The 24,374-nt window shown below is 34.8% G+C and overlaps 3 protein-coding genes across 4 annotated transcripts in view; 2 read left to right on the top strand and 1 right to left on the bottom strand.

The window, feature by feature from the left end:
• The first annotated feature begins 3,253 nt into the window (after positions 1–3,253).
• LOC149412046 (uncharacterized) lies at positions 3,254–9,497 on the top strand. Of its 2 annotated transcripts, XM_089646406.1 has the most exons (4): positions 3,254–3,285; positions 6,251–7,306; positions 7,547–7,662; positions 9,244–9,497. In XM_089646406.1, coding segments are annotated over exons 2-4 (1,131 nt in total). In that variant the 5' UTR covers positions 3,254–3,285; positions 6,251–6,292; the 3' UTR covers positions 9,245–9,497. The 2 variants fall into 2 exon arrangements, with proteins under 2 accessions (XP_089502532.1, XP_089502533.1); XM_089646407.1 differs by lacking the exon at positions 9,244–9,497 and having other exon boundaries at positions 7,547–7,686.
• A 1,749-nt stretch (positions 9,498–11,246) lies between these two features.
• mRpL24 (mitochondrial ribosomal protein L24) lies at positions 11,247–22,114 on the bottom strand. The gene is made up of 6 exons (XM_089646279.1): positions 21,936–22,114; positions 17,436–17,611; positions 15,386–15,503; positions 14,902–15,042; positions 12,067–12,198; positions 11,247–11,927 (listed from the first exon to the last, which is right to left on the bottom strand). The coding sequence occupies exons 1-6, from the start codon at positions 22,029–22,031 to the stop codon at positions 11,829–11,831; spliced, it is 762 nt and encodes a 253-aa protein (XP_089502405.1). The 5' UTR covers positions 22,032–22,114; the 3' UTR covers positions 11,247–11,828.
• Positions 22,115–23,116: 1,002 nt separating this feature from the next.
• Vha44 (V-type proton ATPase subunit Vha44) overlaps positions 23,117–24,374 on the top strand; it is a 29,567-nt gene continuing 28,309 nt past the window's right edge. Inside the window, exon 1 of the mRNA XM_089646548.1 lies at positions 23,117–23,242. The gene's annotated coding sequence lies outside the window, so the exon portion shown is untranslated. The remainder of the gene's footprint in view (positions 23,243–24,374) is intronic.

The raw sequence follows: 24,374 nt of genomic DNA, 5'->3' as shown, positions 1-24,374 counted from the left end.
TTCACCATAGATACTTTATGAATGAAAGTAGGAACGTAGTTCATTTTGTTGAAAAGTTGACGAATTAAAATTAGAAAACCAATTATTCATGTATAGAAATATTTTAGTCATATTTCTATTTTTACAACTTTTTGTGATATTTTACCGCCCATTATAAGTTTTTAGGAGATAAATAATTTATTCAGGAATTAGGGAATAAAAAAAATGTTTTTAAAATTTATTTAAATATATATGAATATGTGATATGTAACAATTTACAAATAAAAATTAACGAAATTCATGATAGATTTTGTTTATTTCAAGGAATAAATGAGTTTAGCTATGTTCCGTGACTAGATTTAGATTTGAATAGTCAGGTATTTCCCGATGTTATTCTTCCTTATCTCTATGGGTTCAAAACCCGGTGTGCGTAATTAAACTTAATTGGCTCAATTTATGTTATTTCACAAATTATTCATTGAAAATAATATATAGTATACTTGCGGCACATTACAGTAACACCGTGGTGTAAGATCACCATTCAGAATTGAAACGTTGCTTGAAATGGTTTTTCCCATGTTTGGTGACCAGATCTGAATAGCCAGGTACTTCCCACATTCCTCTTCCCCGTCTCATTCCCCTTTCCACTACCTTCAGCCTCACAACATACCCCAGTTGGGGATGACATAGTCTCACTGGCTCCAAATGGTTGGAAGCGGTTGCGGTATTCACATTAAAAAATAATAAAAAATTCTTGCATCAAAAATTCTTACGTATTGTGTAATTATTGGCAGTAATTTAGATAAACATAATTCCCTTATCAGAACGCGCCTCTTTTTACATAAAGCTATGTTCACACAGCTAGAAAAAGTGAGCTGTGTATATTTGAATCGCAATAAAGTTATAAATAATTATTATATACACATTTTCATTGATTATTTTCCATATGCATATATTTTATTTTATAATACATTACAAAATTTATTTATGTATCATACATCAAATCACCATACTAGGCAACTGCTTGTTTCATGGTGACCAATGGAATATAGTTATGTGAGGTCTAGTGTGAACATATCAACTAAATATATAAACGTGTTGATAATAGGAAAGATTATAGTAGAAAATTTATAACGGAAATAGAAAACAGAAAAAAACGAAAATAAATAAGAATAAGACATGCTATTATCCAGGATTGGATCATATACATAACTCTTTTTTCTAGTTGTGTATGTGTGCATGCATAAGGGCGTAAATACACGTACACACACATATATACATACATATGCTTACATATGTATAGATACTTCATACGTCGCAATCATCCAATCGATGATTGCGACCAATTACAAGAAGACCTTGGTAAAATTGAGGAATATTGCAAAAACAATCAACTATATCTAAACATAGATAAATGTAATGTTATTACTTTTACACGAAAAAAACATTCAATTTATTATACTTACAAACTAAACTATGTACCCTTACAACGAGTAGAAACAATAAGAGATCTTGGAGTAATACTAGATTCTAAAATGTTATTTAGGGATCATATTGAAAATATTCTAAAAAAAGCTTATAAGCAATTGGGTTTCATTATTCGCATTACAAAGCCTTTTACGGTAGCACACACCCTAATTCTGTTATATATGTCATATGTACGGTCACAACTAGAATTCGCATCAGTAATTTGGAATCCTCAATATCAAACATATATTGATCGCATTGAAAATATTCAGAACAAATTTATGAAACACCTATCGTATCGTTTTAGTGACCATCGATTTGTCCCTGTCACTTTGTATAAACGCAGAAAAATCTCTGATGCATTATTTTTACACAAAATCGTGAACTGCCTTGTTGATTCATCATATCTGTTAGAAAGGATTGCATTTCGTTGCCCCAAGCAAAACACCAGATCGAACGATTTATTTAGAATACCACATTGTAAATCCAAATACGCGCAAAACTCTGTAATAGTACGTATCTGTGAAACTCACAATGCCTCTAGAGATGTAGACATTTTCAACCATAACTTAATATCATATAAAATTCAGCTTAATAAATTAATAAATTAAAATACTTTTATTTTATTCGATTTTTCTGTTGTGAAAATTATATTATTATCACCCGTAGTGAATAGTATAGCTATGCGAAAATTTTTATTTTTTCTATTTGTTTTTAATTTTATGTATTTCTATATTATGTTTATTTTTTTGCCATTTAATATGTTGTGTAGGTAAAAAATACTAAATCAACATTTAACTCAATGGAACTTAATTGGTCTAGAACATATGAATATTTATTGTTATAATTTTTTACTGTACGACTGTTTGCTTCCTAAATAAAAAGAAATAAAAAAAAAATACTTATTTATTTATTCACACATATATTTTACCGACATTTACAACATTATCTGAGTATGAGAAACAGGCTACTAACACTAATCAATAATGACAGCCAACCGGGTTTCGCTTATCTCAAGCTTCGTCAGGGCTAATTACATGAATTGTTTTTGAAAATTATTTACAAACTTATTATATTAACTGTTGTTAATATAATAAGCCCTTTCGAAGCTTGAGATAAGCTAAACCCGGTTGGCTGTCATTATTAATTCAAATAAAAGGTGGTGAATTACAAAGTGTGTTTTTTCACAATATACATAATATTTTTTATTTTAACTTTATTTTATTTTAGCTTATATGTGTACTGACGAAGTTGTGTTAAAACTGGTTTGCAAGTTGTTGTAAAGTTTGCAAATCGTTTAATTGTTACTAAATTAGTGAGATTTTCGTTAAAATATTCAAAGTATTATATTACACATTCGCAGTCGCATTTAGCCTCGTCACAGATCGTCTAGTAGATTCGCGAGTTTCGCATATTCGTCCCCACAAATTGACTGTTTTATGACATCGAGATACTGTTCAAGAATCGATTATTCCGTGACATTGAATCGAAATATTTCGATGGTCAAAAAGATCGAGCAAAGCATCGATTGTGCTCAGCGCTGTTTCGTTCTCTGGCCATTGTTTCAGGCAGGCGCACAAGCGCCGATCAATAATTATTAGGGCATAAAGTTGATGGCAGTTGATGGACAATGTAAGATTTTGTCGCAAGAAGGAGACAGAAACTCAACACGGCACTTTACCAAAAAAAAAACAATCAACAAAAAATACGAAAATAGCGAATTTACCGCAAACTGTGTGACCACAGCCTTACTGCCATCGGCAATTAGTTGTAAAAAAACACAAATAATTTATCAGCGCGACGAGTGGTTTATTTGCGCACTGACGTGTCAGTGAACTGGTGAGTCTAAACAATATATTAATATACATTGCAAACATCCCAACATAAATAATATTACGATTCGTTTTTAGCATAATATGTATAATCTAGCAATGGGTGTCTTCTAATCTAATCTTGACACGGTTCAATTTGCAGGCGGCCAAAGTGGTAACCATAAATAAACCATCACGTGATAACCCTGTGGTAACTAAGAAAAAATAACTTTTTTTTGCTAAATATTCGGGATCGCTGGACACGCTTAATGCGATTTTTTTTTAAATAAAACCTTTTGATTCATCTTAATTACTATAAAAATAAACTGACTGCGTTTGGGAAATTTGTAATTTTAGCATTTTAATTAAGTACGTAAAATGAAAATTCGCTTTCGTTGTATGGGATGAAAGCCAAAATAATTTCTGTTGGTGACATTTTCTTATGTTGGTGTTCCTGATACCATACGAGTGGCTAGAATTTTTACCATTTACTCCATGCAAATTAGATAAGTACTATTTTGGCCGAACTCAAATAAAATAGAAGTATTTAGGCATGTTTTATAAATAAAGAAATATAAAAAAAAAAAGTTTAGTTTAGGATAGGTTAGGTTGAGATACTTTAGGTTAGGTTATTTTAAATAAAATAACAATAATAATACCTAAATAAATAATTAATGCTATTTTGCCGGAATATTAAATTACATTTTTTTTTAATTTACGCTGTTCAATTATCTCTGGCCGTTAAGTTTTTGTTTACAAAATAATAAATACGAGCTGCGCATTAACACATGCATCATTTGTTCGTCTTGGGTTTGAATATGTACCAGAGATCGATTATTAAGCGCAATCTAAATTTGCCAACAGTGTAATGGATAAATAATGCTAATATTGTCACATGTTAAAATTCCTCAAAGAAGCACCCGGCATCTGTTGGGCATCACGAACAGTTGTACTGCCACCTCTTACCACTCCGCCGGAATTTTTGCAATCAATTATTGCTGGCGCATCAGACGATACAAAATTGTTTTTGCGCAAGGTACGGAAATTCAATTCTCGCTTACAAATGATGTCGTTTGGAACAAAAAAAATTCACCATCACACATCGTCAATGAGGTCTAAATAAAATGCGGTCTACATAGAAGTAGATCTGTGGCAGGTCCACTAGTCTATCTATATAAATAAAAATGTAAATGTTCGTCTGTTCAAAATCTTTAATATCCAAAAGTTCTTCACCGATTGCTTCGAAATTTTGACACAACGTTGCATTTGAATATGCGTGTGTGGTACTTTCCCACCTTCCTCTTCCCATCTCCTTTTCCTCCCTGCGACCTCCTGTTTGAAGCCAAGGAAAATCTCAACAAATACAAAATTACATTATTTAGAAAAAAAAAACGAACATTCCTCAGATATAATGTACTGTAAAACCTAAAAATACTAATATGATTTCTTCCTGTTGCCGTCAGAAAATTCTGAATTTGGTACTTGTGCATTGATGGAGAACTGAGTTAGCTTGCAGAGGCTTGAACCCACAACACCTGGGTTTTGGACCGCTCGTCTACTGTTAGTAGACGTATATAAAATTAAAATACTTTATTTTCCAGAAAATGACAGAACTCACGGCTATTTCTTCGGTCCTGACACCAGACTACCTGAGTCAACATTTAAGCAAATGGTTTGACAAGGATGTGAAATATAAAAAACATGTGGTAAATATATTCATTTTAACATCCTTCCATTGCACAGTAGAATCTCACCGATTCTCGTACTTTGAAAGTATACAGATTTAAAATGCAGAGGTGCGTACTAATCGCGTATGCATTCAAATTCGAATTGCACATCGCAGCTTTATTTATTTATATGCCAAAAAGGATTTTTACTTAAAAGTGATACAAGATCTCATAAGTATACAGTGTACACATGAGAATATCTGTATAATGTTGGAAATAATAATAATGAACATAGATGTAATCTATTACAAAGTAGGAACAAAACCAGTATGTATGAAGTCTTAATACACAAAAAGAAACGTATCTTTTAAATTTTATAAAATTATTCTTTCTTTTTCTAGGTTCAAGATTTAAGATGTTAATAAACTTCTAAAATCTGTAACTCAATTTATTTTCTAAATAAACTTTACGTATTTTAAAAGTATAATATTGTGTTGGAATGCGGAGTGTATACTTTCTAAAGAATTTATTTTGAAATTTAGTTACCATACAGCGCTATTGGGTGCATTTTGACCTTGCGCACTAATTTTGATTAATTAATTAATTTGTTTATTTATTACGAAGTATACTTCATTAGTACGCACACATTGGGTATGCTTTCTAAAGAATTTATTTCCTTATACTTCTGAAACCTTACAGCGCTAGTTCACTATGGGTACATTTTGGCCTTGTATACTTTCAAAATATGCCACCATTCCATCTATAGTAAATCTGGTAGTTAATTGAAAATTTACAAATTACTAGATTACCAAAATATTTGGCAGATCTGGGTAATAAAGAATGTGTAATAAATGGGAAATAAATATTTGAGCTTTTATAGCAGAACAAGTAATTTTGGTTGTCTTAATAAAGAAAAGTATATTTTTGTGTCTATCTGATAGCATACTTGCTAATATTTTCTCCAACTTATCTCAAGTTAATACATTTTATTTCAATTTTATCTTACCTTATCTTTTTTGAAAGCATCTACTTATCATCTTGTACTATTTTTGAATTAATATTATGAATTATCACAATGATCACAGTTTAAAATTACATATTATCTTTTTCCCTTGTTGAGCTGAAGCAGCAATGCAACAAAAGTCACTTGCTCATGCTTCATCTTAATTATACAATTTACCATGACCTATCTCACATATTAAAAACTGTCAAAATATGCAGATAAAGAAAATGGCAAGTAATGCGGTCAAAGAATAGTCTTAAATTCTAGAAAATAAAATATGTTCAAAATTGTCAAAATGCTTAACTGTTGATATTTTTTTCCAGTTTAGCAAAGAGACAGCCAAAGGTGACTCATATCTTAGCGATATGTATCGCGTCACCGTCATCGGAGATCTTCTTTTTCCCATTACTGGTGACAGTCCCGAAGTATCTGTTAAGATAATCCTCAAATGCTTTCCTGCTAACATCGCCAGAAGAAGGACCTTTCGCTCCGAAACCTTCTTCAGCAATGAGGTTAACTTTTACGAGACCGTCCTTCCGACATTGCTAAAGTTCCAAGCAGAGAAAAAAGTTGAAAATCCTTTCGAAAGCTATCCTAGAGTTTTCGCCGTGTTTGGCGACGGTAAGGAAGACTTCATAGCGATGGAAGACTTAAATTTCATCGGATACAGAAGCGCAAAAAGACAAGAAGGTATTGATTATCCACACTGCTTAAAGATCGTTGAAACATTTTCAAAATTTCATGCGATATCATTTGCATTTAAAGATCAACATCCTGAGGAGTATAAAAAGCTAGCGGTCCTTTTGCCAGAGACTTATTTTGGTGCGCTATACAAATACTGGTATATCGACTATTGGAAGCTGATATGTGAATGCGCTATAGATGCTGTGGAGAAAGAGTATCCAAACACTATCTACGAGCAAAAGATTAAAGATTTCGCCAAGCCGGAAACTTATGATAAATTAGTTGCAGCGACTAGCGGCGATTGCAAATCTGCTATCATCGGTCACGGAGATTCTTGGACTCCAAACTTCTTATTCAAATACAAAGAAGGAACAAATATCCCTACTGACTCTAAGATGCTTGACTACCAGATATCACGATCTGCCTCTCCGATTATTGATCTGGTGTTCTTCATATATGCGTGTTCGACTCACGAATTGCGAGAGGAGCATTTTGACGATATGCTGAAGTATTATTATGATATTTTATCAACTCAAATCAGGGAAATGGGCTCTGATCCTGATAGAGTGTACTCTTGGGAAGAGTTCATGGAAGAAGTCAAGAAGTTGGCATACTTTGCAGTTGGATTTTGCATGGAATCAGTTCCGGTGATAACTCTTGAACCGGAAGATGCATTTGACTTGGATTCTATCACTGTAAGTTAAATATAAGTCATTTTTAAATTACTAAGTTCGTCATTTTTTTAAAGTGAAAATTCTTTGGATATATTTTTAATAAGAATTTTTTAAGAAGTTTGGGAAGTACGTAGCTATTCTAAGATCTGGTCACTAAACAAGGCTTAAGCGATTTCATGCAACGTTTCGATAAAATGTATTATGTTCTCTTTTAACCTAGCAGACATAATAGTTTAAATTGTCAACTATTGTTTTTTTTAGGGAACTGAACCTGTCAAACTTGAAGTTGCGATGCCGGTAAAACCCATGAAATCTAAAGCAGGAAGGCAGCGCTTCTGTTCCATACTAATTCATGCCGTGGACCGGGGATATTTATAGTAATATATTACATAATTGATTATTTAGTAGCTAATTTAAAACTAAATAAGCATTGAAGAAGAATATAATACTAAAAAAAAATAAACAAAATAAAAAGATAACGGTCACCAACTAGGAATTGATCACAGGATCTCATCTTACCGGGGCAGCATCTTAACCACTCGACCGTTGGTTTGTAACCTAGATAGTGTCCCGGATAAACATTCCGATTTTTATTTATATGGGATACCTATTGACTTTTTCTAAAAGTATAAATGAATATTCAGGAACGACTTTATCTTTAACTTGAAGTTTATACCAATCAATGTAATAGAAAAGTTAAATTTATTTGTATTTACTTAGAAAACCAACAGATTTTTAAAATCTATAAATAATAGACTTATACGAGGCGTATCCAGAAAGTAAGTGTACTGAATTTTTGTAGGTTACAAATCTTTTTATTGAAACAAAAAAAATTACATGGCTACCATAGTACATATGTAAGCTATTTTTCAACATAGTCGCCATTCCTCTCAATGCAGGTGGTGAAGCGGGGGATCAACTTTTTGATGCCTTCCTCGAAGTAGTTTCCCGCCAACCCCTTCGTCCACTTTTCCACCTCCTCCTTTACCTCCTCGTCGGTTGAAAACCTTTTTCCACCCATGTACAGCTTCAGGGAGGTAAAGAGATAATAATCTGAAGGTGCTAGGTTAAGGGAATGCGCGGGGTGGTTCAGGATATCCCATTTAAACGAAGCAAGCAGTTCCTTCGTGGCGTTGGCCGTGTGTGGTCTGGCATTGTCGTGCAGCAGGCTGACTCCCTTTGTTAGCATGCCTCTCCTCTTGTTATGAATCGCCTTCCGCAATTTTTTTAGGGTCTCACAGTATCTTGCAGAGTTGATGGTCTCCCCTTGAGGCAGATATTCAATCAAAATTATGCCTTGACAGTCCCAAAACACGGATGCCACGATTTTCTTGGCTGAAATTGTGGTTTTGAACGTTTTGGTGGAGGGTGAAGAGGTGAGAACCGTTTTTAAACTCGCGATACCACTTGTACACACTCGTACAATTCATAGCTTTATCACCATATGCAGTTTTAACCTCAATATAAACCTCAAACGGAGGTTTTTCCTTCCAAACGAGATAACGGATGACGCCGCGTATTTCGCACTTGGCGGGAGATTGGATTGACATTTTTCACGAAACGTGTTGTCGCGTTGACACTTCTCAACGTACTGACCTTGAACAGGTCTCGTTGCAGAGGGGAAGAGTCAGGCTACACGTAAGTGTAGCCAACATATCGAAAATAAAATTCATTCGGTCGTGAGAGCCTCAGTACACTTACTTTCTGGATACGCCTCGTATATAAACAATACAAATAAAATGACAGATTTTCTCATAAACATCAAATTATAACAACAACAAAAACGCTTTTCACAATGTATTCATAGTTTTTATAGAATAAAAATAACATTTTATTCCTATCGATATTCATAATATATAAAAACCATTTAAAAACTAAATAAAAATTTGTTTTTTACAAAACTTTCGACTTTGCCCAAGTTAGAATTATTTTTAAATGGAATTTGTGTTTGAATTTAGAAAAGCGGGTATGACTACTGCTGCTCCAGAAACCACTCAATCAGATAACTAACACCTCAGCCATAGGTCACACCAAGTGGTTCGCTAAGTTTGGTGACTTAGCAGGGTACATGGGGTCTTGCCGACGGATTCGTCTGCAACACACTATCAGCTAAATGGACATTTGACGGGTTCTATGGCTCCTGACAAAAATAACACTTCAATGGTCAAGAACTTCCAGACAGAAAACCTTACCAAAACATTCACCATTCTAGAGTTTCTCTTTTTGATAGATTTCTACTTTATATAAATTAAATACTTAATATTTTTTAAATATTGCTAAATAATAATACTATTATTTTCACTACCGTTTTTTTATGTGATTACCACACATACGTCCCAACTGTCTGGAGCCAGTGGGACTATGGCATCCCCAACAGGGGTATGTTACGAGGCTGAGGGTAGTGGAGAGGGGAAAGAGGAAGGTTGGGAAGTACCTGGCAATTTAGATTTGGTCACTAATTATGGCTAATTCCATTTATTTATTGATCTGGTTATTGTATTTTCAAACATTATTTTATTATTTAGTGCTTTGCCTGTTCTGAGGCCTTCATTTTACAATCCAATAAATAACAAAATGAAATCATGTAAAATAAAATACAATAATCAAGACACTATTGAAAAAATACAGTAAAATGAGGTACGATTGTACATAAGGTAAATATTATGAGGTACGATTGTACATAAGGTAAATATTATGAGGTACGGTTGTACATAAGGTAAATATTATTTATTAATTTATCATTTCTTTACATTGTATCTTTTTTTTTAAAGTTATAATTTTATATGAGGTACAGTTGTACATAAGTGTGTATGTATTGTGTATTACATATGAGTCGTGTAATTTCTATACCCGCTATATCAACTTTCATTGATTTGGAGAAAACCGCAAAAAACTGTCACATCTCTAGCGTACATAAGTAAATGCATTAAAATTTTTTATATAATGAATTGGAGTAATAAAATTTCGAAAAGCATTTATTTTTCTATATATGTCTAGCAATAATTAAGTAATTTCGATAAATAAAATGGATATAGCGGATTTTGATACTCACTTCGTGATTTTGAAAGTCAACTGAGGCGACATGGCGGGTTTAGAAACTCACGCGTAGATCATTTTGACACACGAGCGTGGCGTCAGAGCGGCGGCCATATTGTATTTTGGCAAAATAACTGCTTGTGATTCGTTGAATCCGATATAGCGGGTTTCGATAGTGACTTTCTGTATGATATAGCGGATTTGGTTTCTCACTCGCAGTTTTAACATGGTTTTTGGTCATGATAAGGAGGGTTTTGAAACTCAATTTTAGGCTTCTCTTGTTGCTCGCAAAAATGTGAACAAGATGTCATACTCAGATCATTTTGTCAAAAAATCGGATATAGCGGGTATAGAAAATATAGGATTCATATATATGTTGTTTTATTCTTTTACCATGTAAAATTGTTTTAATATTGCCTTTTTTGTTATTTAATCCGTCTTTTAATTTTGCATGTGATTATATTTTTTGTACCGAGTGAAAGATTTTTGAATGCTTTTATTGCCTGGTATTCATGGTGTCTTTGGCCAAAGCTTGTTTTACAGTAGGAGTTTTCATGTTTTTTTTGTACGCTCACCCAAACACTCGGATCGATTTTTGGCATATTATGGCAAAGTTTGTGAAAACATTTTGAGGGATAAAAATATGGGATAGACAACGAAATCTAGTTGGATACATTGGATTTAAACAGCAGTAAGCAGTTCATATTTTTCCATATTGATTTTTTAAGGAATGATATTAACTAAATAATATGGTAATTGTATATTTATAGTGATTTGTTTTTGGGGTATTATGCTATGTTGAGATATCTCCTTCTTTAGCAAACGTTTCGGACAGCATTGCAATGTCCATCATCAGGGCAGATGTGTAATCCCCGATGATGGACACTGCAATGCTGTCCGAAACGTTGGCTAAAGAAGGAGGTAGCGCAACAGGGCATTATACCCCAAAAACAAATCATTATAATACTTTTGGCCGTGAAAATCTCAAATCATACCTAGTTGTATATTTACTCATCCAACCAATCGCTCGAGTCAAAAATCTACTTTAGTACATAGTATGTATGTAGTTACATTTCAAGCAAAGTTTCAATTCTGAAAGATAATCTTTCAACAGGGCGATACTGAGAGTATCTACCAGTAATTAACCTTGAATCCGTAGTAAAAATCTAAATCAATGTATTTACCAATGTATCAGGAACCATTACGCTCTGAGCCTATCGAGATTAGGAAAAGGTTAAATAAAGTAGTGACCGAATAACTCATCAAAATGACAATTCAACACACCTGTAAAAAGTGCTATAAAGTTATGAAAAGTAATGAAACAAAAACTAGGTTCAATAGTTACATATGTAACCTATTTAATCTAGTTTTTATTTAAGGTTAAATAGTTACAATAACCTAACCTAATCTAATTTTGTTTTGTCATGGAACCAAATAAAATAAAACAACATTTTTATAACAATACTATATATTTTGACTACGGTAAAATTAAAACTAAATGTACCGACTAATACCAGAAGGAAGGAGCTGGTGTTCTATCCTCCTTAATGCCCATCTCTTCCATGATTTCCATTTCAAATGTTTTCAAGGCGGGAGTGAAGGTGATCTGCAAATAAAGGCATTGTTTTAAACACTGAAAAGATTACAATAACAATACTACGTAATAGTGGAAGAAGTCGGGGACGCCCGAGAAAAGCATGTCATTAAAAAAGTGGAGGGTTTTATCTAAAATGAAATGGTCTTACCTTAGAAGCTTCAATGGCTATGGTATCCTTGGTGGGGCTCTCGGTGTACGTGGTGTTCAGTTTGTAATCCTTGGTTTCTGAAGCGTTCTTAGGTATTGGGATGATGCGGCTTGTTTCTTTGGATACTCTCACCTAAAAAAGAATATCTTATTTATATATTTCTCGATGTTTGTTTCATTATTTCACATTATCTCGGCACTGGAATGAGAAGTGATAGTCGAATTAACCCTTAGGATCTGACCAACTACAATGGCAGCTCGGTGAAATCATGGCTACCTTCAGGTGCAATGCAATGTGCAGTGTGTAGAGCTAGGTTTTATAAGTTTTGAATGCATTTCAATACTGTCCATGAAAATTCCTATGTAAAACGTTGACATTGTAGATGCCTGTCAATTATTTCAAATATAATTTTATTTATTTATTTTATTGATACATATGTACATGATTTACAGAGTACATGTGGTTTTTTGTGATATTTCACCCTCCATGCTAGGGATGACCCTGTGTTATGGCGGGTGAATTTTACAGTTTGCGGACATAGAATCTATACATTACTATAATATAAAAAAGAAAAATGATGTATAGCTAGTTTGGGTTGCAAGAAGAGGATGGAGAAGTTAGATAATTATAAGAAGATGAAAAATTTGAGAAATTATTAAATAGATCACACTAATTAATTATGTACATACTGTACCTCTGAATGGGTATTGTAGTTGTAATGTATTCCGTGTGTAAGGATTCATTTCGTAATTTGTTTTTTAAAGAAATGAGGTTGACTCACGGTTTTTAGGTTTTCAGGGATAAGGTTAAAGATTTTAGGAGCTAGGAAGAAAAATTGTCTTTGAGCTGACGTGGTATGTAGTGAAGGTACTTTGTAGTGACCGTTGGTTATTGTTCTGGTCGTGTAGTTGTGTTGTAAGAGAGTTTTGTTCTTATATTAGAACAGGAAATGTATTAGCGAAAATTTTAGGTGGAGTTGTCGTATGTTTAAGACCTTATACTCTATGAGAAGTCGAGTGGAGGGGTATCTTGTCGGTCGCTTGTTAATGACACGTATTACCATTTTTAGGGCTTTTAGAAGACGTTCGATGGTAGATTGTGCACAGCCATCCCAGATTATAATGAGCTAGTAGCTAGTAGTAAGCTAGTAGGGATTGGCAGAGAGCGTAGTATACAGTTTTAAGAATTGAGGTGGTAAGGATATTTCTTAGATTTCGAAAAGCATAAGAGAGCTTGCGGATGCGTGGGGTTAGACTATATATTATAATATTTTCAATATTATATTTGGCTTTGAGAAATTTACAGAATATTACCCGTTTTCTAAGGATTAAAGTCTATTTACTGTAGATTTTTAACACGGTACAAAAAGTCAGGGATGTCCGAGGAAGACTTATTATTTATTTATTTATTACAGCGCATTATTTCTGCACTGGAATGAGATATGGAGTTGAATAAAAGTAAATGTAGTGTAATTTATGAATAGTAGGTAATAATGTGGTATATTTCGTGATACTACATGAAGTGAATTGTGGAAAATGTCTAGGACGTCCGAGGAACACATGGCAAACTCATGGATGGTAACACGAGGCATCTGTGATGAACGAAGAAAGGGTTGTGAGGAGAATGTATGATGTGGAGAGAATGGTAGAAGAAGTAAAGGGCACCCGAGGAAGGCATGGCGCAATCAAGTAAAACAAATACTTTTTCAAATTCTTAACAATGATATTATTCCACCTCTACACAATACACTTGTAGCAGTTCACTTTTGCCCCGCTACCGTTTTAACAAACTATCCAAGGCCGCCTTCATCTATGGTACTCGTACTCTATGGGCTTTCTAGAAGGAAGCGCAAGAGATGATTCCTGAAAGCCAGTACCAATCGGACAGCCTTGCAGTGAGGTCGCGCCAACAGATGTGATACGGACAACTGCTCCAGTCGACATAAATTACGGGAGACGCTGATGGCGGACATAGCTAGTTATATGTAATCGCTGGTCATCATGACCATCGGATAAATTTTTACAGTTCTTTCCTAAGAGCTGTATGGCGCCCATTTCATGTAAATCAGGTCAGATATTAATCTTATACACAATGTCACACTTTTAACTATTATTGCTACTTTAAAATTCCTTCCGTGCGATCAATTCTTCGAATTGTCGCTCACCCCTTGAGATCATGCTAATCATGTTATTTGAGAGTCTCTAGCTCTATTTGTTTTGAATAAATGTTGATTAATCATCGTACCTCTTTTATTCAATAACTAAGCAATCCTCCTTGTCTTATACTAATCATGATACAATGGCCCTAGAGTGGTTGAATTGTACGTGAGTTTATTGCATTACACTGGCGACCAAACGAGTCTAAATTATTATTAGCCAAATTGTGCAGTTACACACTTAGCTTTCAGGTACACTAGAATTCACAAACTGAAAACATTACTCCAAACCATTCATAAAACCTAGCAATGTCTGGTACACATCTGCTAATAAATCTGTACACACATAAAGAAGAGCAGCCCGGTGTGGTTTTGTTTTTTAAACAAATCTGCAATTTTATTCAGAGACAATTTTATTTTTAACAAACTATCCAAGGCCGCCTTCATCTATGGTACTCGTACTCTATGGGCTTTCTAGAAGGAAGCGCAAGAGATGATTCCTGAAAGCCAGTACCAATCGGACAGCCTTGCAGTGAGGTCGCGCCAACAGATGTGATACGGACAACTGCTCCAGTCGACATAAATTACGGGAGACGCTGATGGCGGACATAGCTAGTTATATGTAATCGTAACTAAATTTTATATAACATAGCTAGTTATATAAAATCATAATAACAAACCTTCATTCCTTCTTCCGTGTATCTCCACTCCACATCTGTGGCTGTCATGGTCTCAGGGTCCACCAGCTTGACCTGCCCCGTCACCAGCAGTGGGGCCTCCGATTGAACCATCACCCCGGGAAAGTTACCCTCTTTGCCAATCTGAAAAATACAATATGTTAAAGTTAAGAGATAATAATATGTACTTTTATTCTGGGCTGCCACAAACAGTGCTGAACACATCCACTAGTCCGGTCTCCACCAACGTGGTGTCGACTCACTGACCCGCGCCTCGACTACTCCATCGCCGTCTACACTTGGTGTCATCCTCATCGTTACAGTGTCATCTCCCAACTGCGCGACTCAACTGACTCGAAATGAATGCTGGGAAACAACACAGCATTCTTTCATTGTCTCCTTACCAGATTCCCAAATATCTTCCCGCGAGATTCCCCCAGTAGATAAATTATTGATTGATATATGTATTATGTGGATGAAAACTTACAGCTCGGAGATGTGTGTTCAGGCCTTCCACCATGACCCAATTCCTCTCCTGGATGACCTGGTTGATGATGCCTTGCTTCCCTTTGTCTCGGCCAACCATTATTTCGACCCTGTCTCCTCTGAAAAAAAAAAAAAAACAGAATAGTTGACCATCAGTTACATCAGTAAAACCTGATCTGTTCTGTTAGGGTCCGTATAAACTGGACAAAATTTCCACGAGCTAAGGGGCGAATTACGGCGCAAACGGCGTGAAAATTAATACCATAAAATATTAAGTTAAATTCCACCAGCACGAATTTTTGTTCATTGTATCACTTGTCATAAGTGACATGGTGTGTATGGTTTCCATGTCGCTCACTGAGAAATTTCACCTGAGAACATCCATTACCTCTACGCTTAGAGCGTCAATGTTGACCATTGTATTGAAATTTCTCTGAAACATGAGCGGCGCTCATCAATGCCTCAAAACTCTTCGGCGAGGTGGAAACAACCAAAGTCCACAAAGACACAATATAATTATTATAAATATGTCGCCCCAAGATGCATCACAGTTAGTGATGTATAAATTCCCGGGAATTAATTTCTGGGGAATATTCCCGGGAACATTCACGGGAATATTCCCCTGGACGGGGAATTTTGGGAATTTTGATTTTAACAACAAAATACCTCAAAAAGAATAATATTTATTAAATAAAAATAAAATATACACACATATGGTACATATAGAGCAGGATAGATCCATAAAAACTATTCCCATATATATAGGAATAGGATCCAAGAGAAAAATAACAAAAAAACACCCATCAAAATTATTTGAAAGTGAGTAGTATCTCTATATAATTGTATACTGTACAGTATTAGTAGCCTATATACACTTTATGCTAGTAAACGGTACATATAAAAAATCAATCGTAAAACTGAAAAAAATTACACAACTTCACAGATCGTTACTGTTCATCTGATGATACCGATTGGACACTGACATTATCAACTTTGCTTCCACTTTCACCTTCATATTCTTCTTCTTCTTCATCCGACCCGGATGAAGTTGTTGCCGACTCAGGATTATCTACGTTTTCTTCTTCCTCAGCATAGTCAATTGGATGTTTTCGTTTGCGAGTACCAGATAGGTTTGAAACGTTATTTGAGTTGTTAGACGATTCCTCCGTGTTGTATGAATGCGTCTAAACGTGCTAAAAGATCTCTCAGTGACTGCTGAAGTAATGGGAGCAATCAATATTCTTATGGCAACCTGTGAAAAATCAGAACATCCGCACATCCCCTTCTACCAGGTCACTGGCGTGATTTTGTCGTGGCAGGGAAGTCCCTAGATCAGAGGATGTCGTCTTAGATAGCTGCTAACACTCAATAAAGCATCCAAGAGAAGTGTAGAAACCATTTTATTAAAAATAAAATAAATTCCCCGTTTTCGGGAATTTATTTCAGGTTGGGGAATATTCCGGGAATATTTCTGTTCTCGGGAATATTCCCCGGGGAATATTCCCGGGTCTACATCACTAATCACAGTATCACAGTTCGCAAATGGATAATTCCAGCAGGTAGGTTAAATTGGTGGTATTCTGTAGCTGGCGTAGGGGATAGACCTTAGATAGACTGACACAGTACAAGCCGCCACTGTCCATTATACAATAGCATTCCCACCTGGTGCCGGTGGAAACAGCAGTCCTCTGTTACAATAGGGTAATCTATCACAAAGACTACATACTCAATTTTGCTGAGAGCCAAGTGCTTTTTCAGGTATTTTGAGATGTTAGACCAAAACGTCTCAACAGTGGGGCGCGCTTGCAATTTATACAAGCTTAACAGTTATGTACTATTAAAGTAACTGTGTACCTGTGCAGTACGTCCAACTTCGGATAGGCTAACTTAACTTCGATGGAGCCCCATGCTCGAGCTGGTCACTTAAGGTTACACCAAGCATGTCAATGGAAGGTTTGTTGGGAAAATGCTTCCGGTGAAAGAGACTAGATTGTCATTTAGATCTCAACGAGTTTTGATTACCATTATACGAATAAATAAGTATTCCTCACACAAACAGGGACCACTCCCCAATGGGCTCGATGAACACCTTCTTGCGGTGGACGCCGGGCTGGTTCTGCTGCCGGAACTGCGCCGTCCAGGGTCTGTTGGTTGTGAAGCGGAACTTCTTCTTCTGCACAGTCTTTCGCAGGTACTGCGGAGCGTCGCGCGGTGTCCGCCAGTACACCTGAAAGGCACAAAAATGATATTATGTTTACGGAAATCAATTTGGGAGGCGGGTACGGGTACCTGCTGCCCCGGGAATCATTTATTTGATTACCAACACTTCTGCCATATGTCACCCCGTGTGGCTTGCTAGTTTGGTGACTTAGTAGGGGTGTCCGGGTTCAAGAGGTGAGGATTATTTAGGTTTAGGCGGCGGATGTGTCTGACCACCTACTGCATGGCGGGCCGGATCAGGAGACGATTATTAACACCCTTTCCCCTCTCCAACAGGACTTTGTTGACCCATTGCCCTGCCACGCGGTGGGAGAAAGAGATTCATATGTCTGTCACTTCTGAACTTTCCCTCCTTTATTTCTTTAAAAAGATCCTCCACACAGTCAGTGGCGTAGCTAGGTAACCAGGGGCCCTGGGGCAAATTAAAAAATGGGGCCCCACTTCTATGTAAACTGATTAAGTTTTATCAAATAAAAATATGTAATATACAAACACTTTAAAAATGCTAAGCTACTTAAGCTCTTTTTTGTGCACTGCAGACTGCAGGGCAGGTAATAAAAATATTAAACAGCAACAACATAAATTACAATTAATACTTGGTGTAGGTTTGGCTAATAAAACGAAATAGAGAAGATTCAGGGGTTTATTATATAAAGGTCGGGCCTACCAACTGACTAAATAACAATTGTATTTACAATTTTTTCCTAGCTTTAGTTTTCGCAAAAGTATCAATGACTTCGTTTAAATCCAGGCTTGATGCGGTTTTGTTTTCAATTGCTATTAGAGATAAATGTCGGAGTCGAGTTTGGCCCATCTTATTTCTTAAATATTTTTTTATTATTTTTAATTTGCTAAATGACCTTTCAGCTGCTGCAGAAGTGACAGGAATTGTAAAGAATAATAAAATTCCATATTTCCTTACATAATTGGTGAACAGTCCATGCTTGAGTTAGTTGAGGTAAAACTAGATTGTAAATATTAATAAATTGAAGTGTAAAACTAGGGCCTATTATATCTGAATATTTTCTTTGGAATTCGTCACAATTTTGTAATAAAGTTGCTTCATCAACATGTTATAAAAATGTTGGTGTTAGAAAATCGAATATATGACAGACTGCACTCATACCAATAAAACGTGTATCTAATTGAGATATTACTGTGTCTAGTACATTATTGAAAATCTCAATTTTAAATATTTTTTCTCGGTTTGGAAATCGGTGATCAGCAGCTAATTCATCAAAATGTTTTTTAATTTTTCTTCGTCTTTTTTCTTGAAAATGGGTATCAATACCATATTTTCTTGCAGTTTCACTGGCTTCGCACTTGAATAATTCGAAATCATTTCTATAAATTTGCAACTTTGCTTTGGTCTCTGCTTAAAGTTTACTCGCCTCGCCCAAATTGATTTCGCATTTTTGAAAAGTTTTGGATGCATAATTGATGTCGTTCAATACACTGTGCATGAATTCGCAAAGCAACACGAACTCGAAATTTAGCATTTTTGTTTTAACACTCTCTGCTTCACTACGCTCATCTTTATTAGGACTCTTTAGAACTATTTCTGATAATGCTTTGATAATATCAAAATAACTAAGTTTTATTGCAGATATCGCATTGACCCTCTATTTAGTCGTATCCATTATGATGTCAAAAAACGGTGACGCTCTAATTTGTTCTAGTAGATGGGTTTCGAGTTTGGTCCCCAAGCTCTCAATCATTTCGTTTTGAATTGTTGCACTCAGATATCTTGTAGATCCTAAAAACATAAAAAAACACAATTTCAAAAAAGTCAAGTCAAGTTAAACAGTTAATAATTATAAACAAAATAAAACGATAAAAAACTTAGAAATAATTATTATTACCTTTGGGCATATCCAAAACTTGCCGCAAAATGTGATCATATCGGGCGACAAGCTCTACAAAGGACAGAAAATTTCCGTGGTATCCTTCCTGACTTAAGTCTTCTTGATGTCCTCTGAAAGCCAAAGAACTCTTTGCTAGGGTAAGTATGATATCGCATAACCTTTGAAGAACAAATGATGCTTCTTTGCGAATTTCATTTTCAAGTTCCTTGTCGATAGTATTAGTATCGTTTTTTTTTCCAAAATTCATAGCACATGCTTCCGAATGGCCACTCGAACGACTGTGTTGTTTAATTCTTTCTGATAAATGCTTCCAATCTCGAATTCCCGTACACCAAACATTATTCCTTTGTGAAGCAAATAACCAGCAGGGTTGACAATAGGCAGCGTCTAGTATTTTGTAATAACACAACCAAAAACGATTAACTGGCCCATATTTAGAACACGAAAAGTAGTACGATTTTGAAAAACACTTATTGTTCTGGTTGATGTCTGTTGGAAAAGGTCCTGAAGGCTGTAAAGGCCCCATATCAAGAATATGACGTTTTTCGTTATCACTCAATATTTTGTTCGTGAAGTTCCCAAGTCATAAGAAGGTTTGTCGTACACATTTTCGAAAAATGTAGAGGTCTGTGGTTCCTCCGAACCCTCTGCTCTTATGTGTGTCATGCAAACATCATCCACGTTCACATGATCGGCGGCGGAGGTATCTCCAACTGCAATAACTGTCGAATCTTCTTCAGTAGGCTTCTCAACCAACACTGCAGTTACCACATTATTTGAGTCACTATCAATAGAAATATTTTGGCCAGATGTACTTGCAGAAGGCTGACTAAAAAACTTGTCAATTTTGGGAAATTTTTGTTTACTATCTTCTCTTTCTTGGCGTTGTTTGCGTTTAAATGCACCACTGGGTTTCTTCTTTTTATCCATATTTTAATGCGCTACAAGTGTCGTTGGGGAATGACGCACATATCACTATCACCGCCAACCTACAGAAAGAATTTATGGGAATTCCCTGGGCATAACTTTTGAATTTCTCTCAACTGAGTTGTCATGATTAAAGTGGGGTTGCAAGTTGTAACCTGTCATATTTATTTTGAAAATGGGAGAAATTTCCAAAAGTTCAGTTTGATCGAGATTTCTGGTAAAGATTCCAGGGCCCCCCGAGCTTGAGGGCCCCGGGGCACTGCCCCGCGTAGCCCCTAGGTAGCTACGCCGCTGCACACAGTATCCCCAAAGATATTCAAACAAAAAGAAAAAAAAATATATTCATGGTCAACTATTATATTTGATAGGTATAGTTCTTAATAAGTGCATAGTAATAATGTTAATCCAAATAAATGGAATAATTATGAATGTATCTGAAGAGGTGATGAAAAACACTTTCAAATTTAATTAATAGAAATAAACACCTAATATTTGAAATGTTAAATGTTGAATGCAAACAAAAAAAAGTTTTAAAAAATGGCTCACCTTACATTTTTTCATTCAACACTGAACCAAAATTACTGATAAAGAAAAAACACACATTTCATCAGACAGTATTAAATACATTATTTTCATATAACTGTTTTTGCAGTTCATATAAAATAATTCGTGAAAAATTCACAAAATTTCATAAATTTTTCTCAAATTGCGGTCGGAGCCTTTGGTTTCATAGATGTGTACATTTTTATTCTTCTGTGCTTAACTTCTAGATTTGAATATAAAGCATGATGATTTCTATGAAACCATATGAGCTGTTCCCAAAAGCGAACAAATTAGGGAACTTGCTGTCTAGCAGTGCCCTCACTGTTTTTGCGCTAAAATTGTCAAATTAAGCCAAATCTCGACAGTATGAGAAGTAATTATGAACTTACCTTGGGGCAAACGTATTTGCTTCATTTTAGTTGAAATAATAAAGGAAAAACATGGAAAAATCAGAAAATAGTTTGAGATAGACATTTATTCAAATTATAAGCAGCCATGTTGATTTCTAATGATGTAATTATTATTACAAGTTTACTATACTACCTAACCTAACCTAACCTAACCTAACCTAACCTAACCTAACCTAACCTAACCTAACCTAACCTAACCTAACCTAACCTAACCTAACCTAACCTAACCTAACCTAACCAGTGGGATATTTTGATAAATATGTCATATTTATTTTGAGTGTAAAAATGAAACGAAGTGAAATTTGTTCTAAGTGAAAGCTTTGCACCTGAGAACAATACCACGGGCACAGTTTGAGATCATCAGGAATTAGTAATTATGTCGGGAAAGTGTTAAATTTTACTGGGCACTCGTAGTCAGCGTATACCCAAATTAGGCTTAGGAGTTAATTGAAACGCGATACATTGAAATATGTATTCAGTTGGGAGTATTAATTATAAGCAATACATTACTACCAAAGATCACTGAATAATATTCAGTTGCAACGAGCGTCACAAATGTATTGTTCTCAATTTTGGCTGTACATACCTGTTCCATACTTCTCTTAATGTAGGATTCTGGTAAATTTGAATACTTTATAGTCAACTCTCCGACTTTGGAAGCTAAATAATTTAATAATCTCATTTTGTACAAAATTAACCTCTAATATCGACGTACAGAATGAGAAATTATTGTTATGTCAAAAAGTTGTTGCCACTTGCCAGCCACGAAATATTAAACTTTCTTCATCTATTTTGTGCAGTATTTTGTTTATGGTCTTAAATATGCAAGAAAATACAAACCAGCTGACTTTTGGAGTGTTGCAATGTGATAATTTTGCAAAATCGACAGATTATTAAACTTTTTTCCATAAAACACGATATTTTTATCTAACCGATGGTCTTGTGTAATTGAAATTAAGAAAATAGTATCAACGAAACTGAGAATGAAATTTAATCCACCCGATTACTTCAAAGCAATAAAAAACACCAACGTAAATTTCCAAAAAATAAATTACAAGACAATATAAGATCCCTCTAAAAGAGATTTAAATAATTCCAAACACAACTTAAAAAAATAAAAGTTAAAAACTTTAACCAAAATAATAATAATACATAAATCTTCTTAATAAATAACACCCCTCTCCGATAAACACAAACATAGCTTTATATGGGCACCTATTTTCATTTATACATTTAAATAAATAAAAATATGAATGCATGATTATGAAATGTTAATACATGTACAAAATAATTATTATTCTGTCATTAATTATGATTTTTTGTATAAATGAATTTCAAAAAATATAATCGTTTTCTATTTTTTCGTTTGCCATTTTTGTGTCATTGAGAAAAACCCTTTTGCATTGTTTACGTCAGGTTATTTTTAAGTGCAAACGGAACCTCCAGAGAAACGTTACATCTTACTAATATGATTGAACATGGTGTCTGATCAGATGGCGTCAAAACACGGGAAATTATGAATTTCGATTGAAAAAAAGATGGAAATCAAAAAAGTGGTGTCTTAAACTAATTAAGTCAAAACGTGTTTTTTCAGTAATTTGAACAAATCAAGATTGACTCGGAATATTAAAATTTTACCGCGACACCCACAAAGTTTGATGTGGCGCAGATTGAGATCCATTGGTTTTGTGCATTATTAGTGGGTAGGCCCAGTAAAATCATAGCCAATACGAACAGCTGATAGTGACAAAATCTGACGGCAGGGCGCAGCAAGCGTCACGTGAATTTTAATGGCGGTGGATTGGGAGTGATCCCGTGTTGTCTTGTGATTTTTTCAGCAATACTCTATCCCTGAGTATTAAGTCCTTTCTTCGATTCACATCCAGGATAATCGTAAGTCATCAAAATTGCAATATACTTAATAAAGCACGCGTTGTCATCGCTGTCTGGTTTTGTTTTTACGCTCATTTCTGTCAAATTTAGAACGAACCCCTTTTCGTTGATCCGATACGAAGTAGGGGTTGTTGGTGTCAAAATCAAAACTGTTTTGACTGCGAATACCGCCCAGAATTGATGTTTAATTCATATAGGAATCTTGTAAAAGGCGTGCTAGAGGCGTTACATATGGTTAGATAGGTAAACCTTCGAGCCAAGTCTCCTTGGATGAATATTTCAATCGTGAGCCAAATTACCTGATCGATTTTCACCAAGGGTTGACCGTACCAACTTTTTATTGTATATTTGCCTCTTGACTATAGCAATTACGTGTCGCGCGTCACCCTAAAAACGCTTGTTCAAACAGTGATTCGTATTTAGTGTTTTAGCAAATATTAAAGAGTGTATTTGATCCCCCAGTTAATTAAATTGCTACAGTATTGAAAGCCTCGTCATTCTAGTTGAGATCGAAAATAACCATCAGTGGAATATTCACGATAATTATTTATTTTTTCAAATTTTTATTTTATTAATTTACTACTTCCACAACCATAATACCATTACACCTATGTAAGTATGGATAAATACGTAAAATGATTATGAGTTATTATTAAATTCAAATGCTAGTCTTCTGGTAAGTCAGATTTTGAAAGTTGTACAAAAATTAGAAATAGCTTACTACCGAAGTTCATAGATGGCAAAATTTTGAAATACTAGTGAATATTATTATTTATCATAAAGCGCACATTTGGCACCAAAACATGTCCAAAAGTTAAAAAAAATGCATGTAATCAAATATAATTGTTCTGAAAGGGTTTTATGTATTTAAAATAAAATCTGTCTATATTATTACTAATTAGTAGGAGAATATTGAGATTTTTTTTATTATCAGTGCCAAATTTATTCACCCCATAGACATTCAAATTAATAGACCAGTCAATCAGGGAAAACGGAACAAACCAACAGCGTAGGAGGCAGGCGTTGTGGCCGTCTCCCTTTCTGTGATTTATCAATAAATTAATCTTATAGTATGTAAGCAACTCGCATTGTAATATCATTCTGTTTAGTCTTCAAAAATAAAATCTGCTTA

Source organism: Hesperophylax consimilis, chromosome 24 (assembly GCF_061612785.1).
Source record: "Hesperophylax consimilis isolate HC1 chromosome 24, BYU_Hcon_1.0, whole genome shotgun sequence".
Lineage (NCBI taxonomy): Eukaryota > Metazoa > Arthropoda > Insecta > Trichoptera > Limnephilidae > Hesperophylax > Hesperophylax consimilis.
The sequence above is the reverse complement of the archived record's forward strand: the minus strand, read 5'-3'. Positions and strand labels throughout refer to the sequence as shown.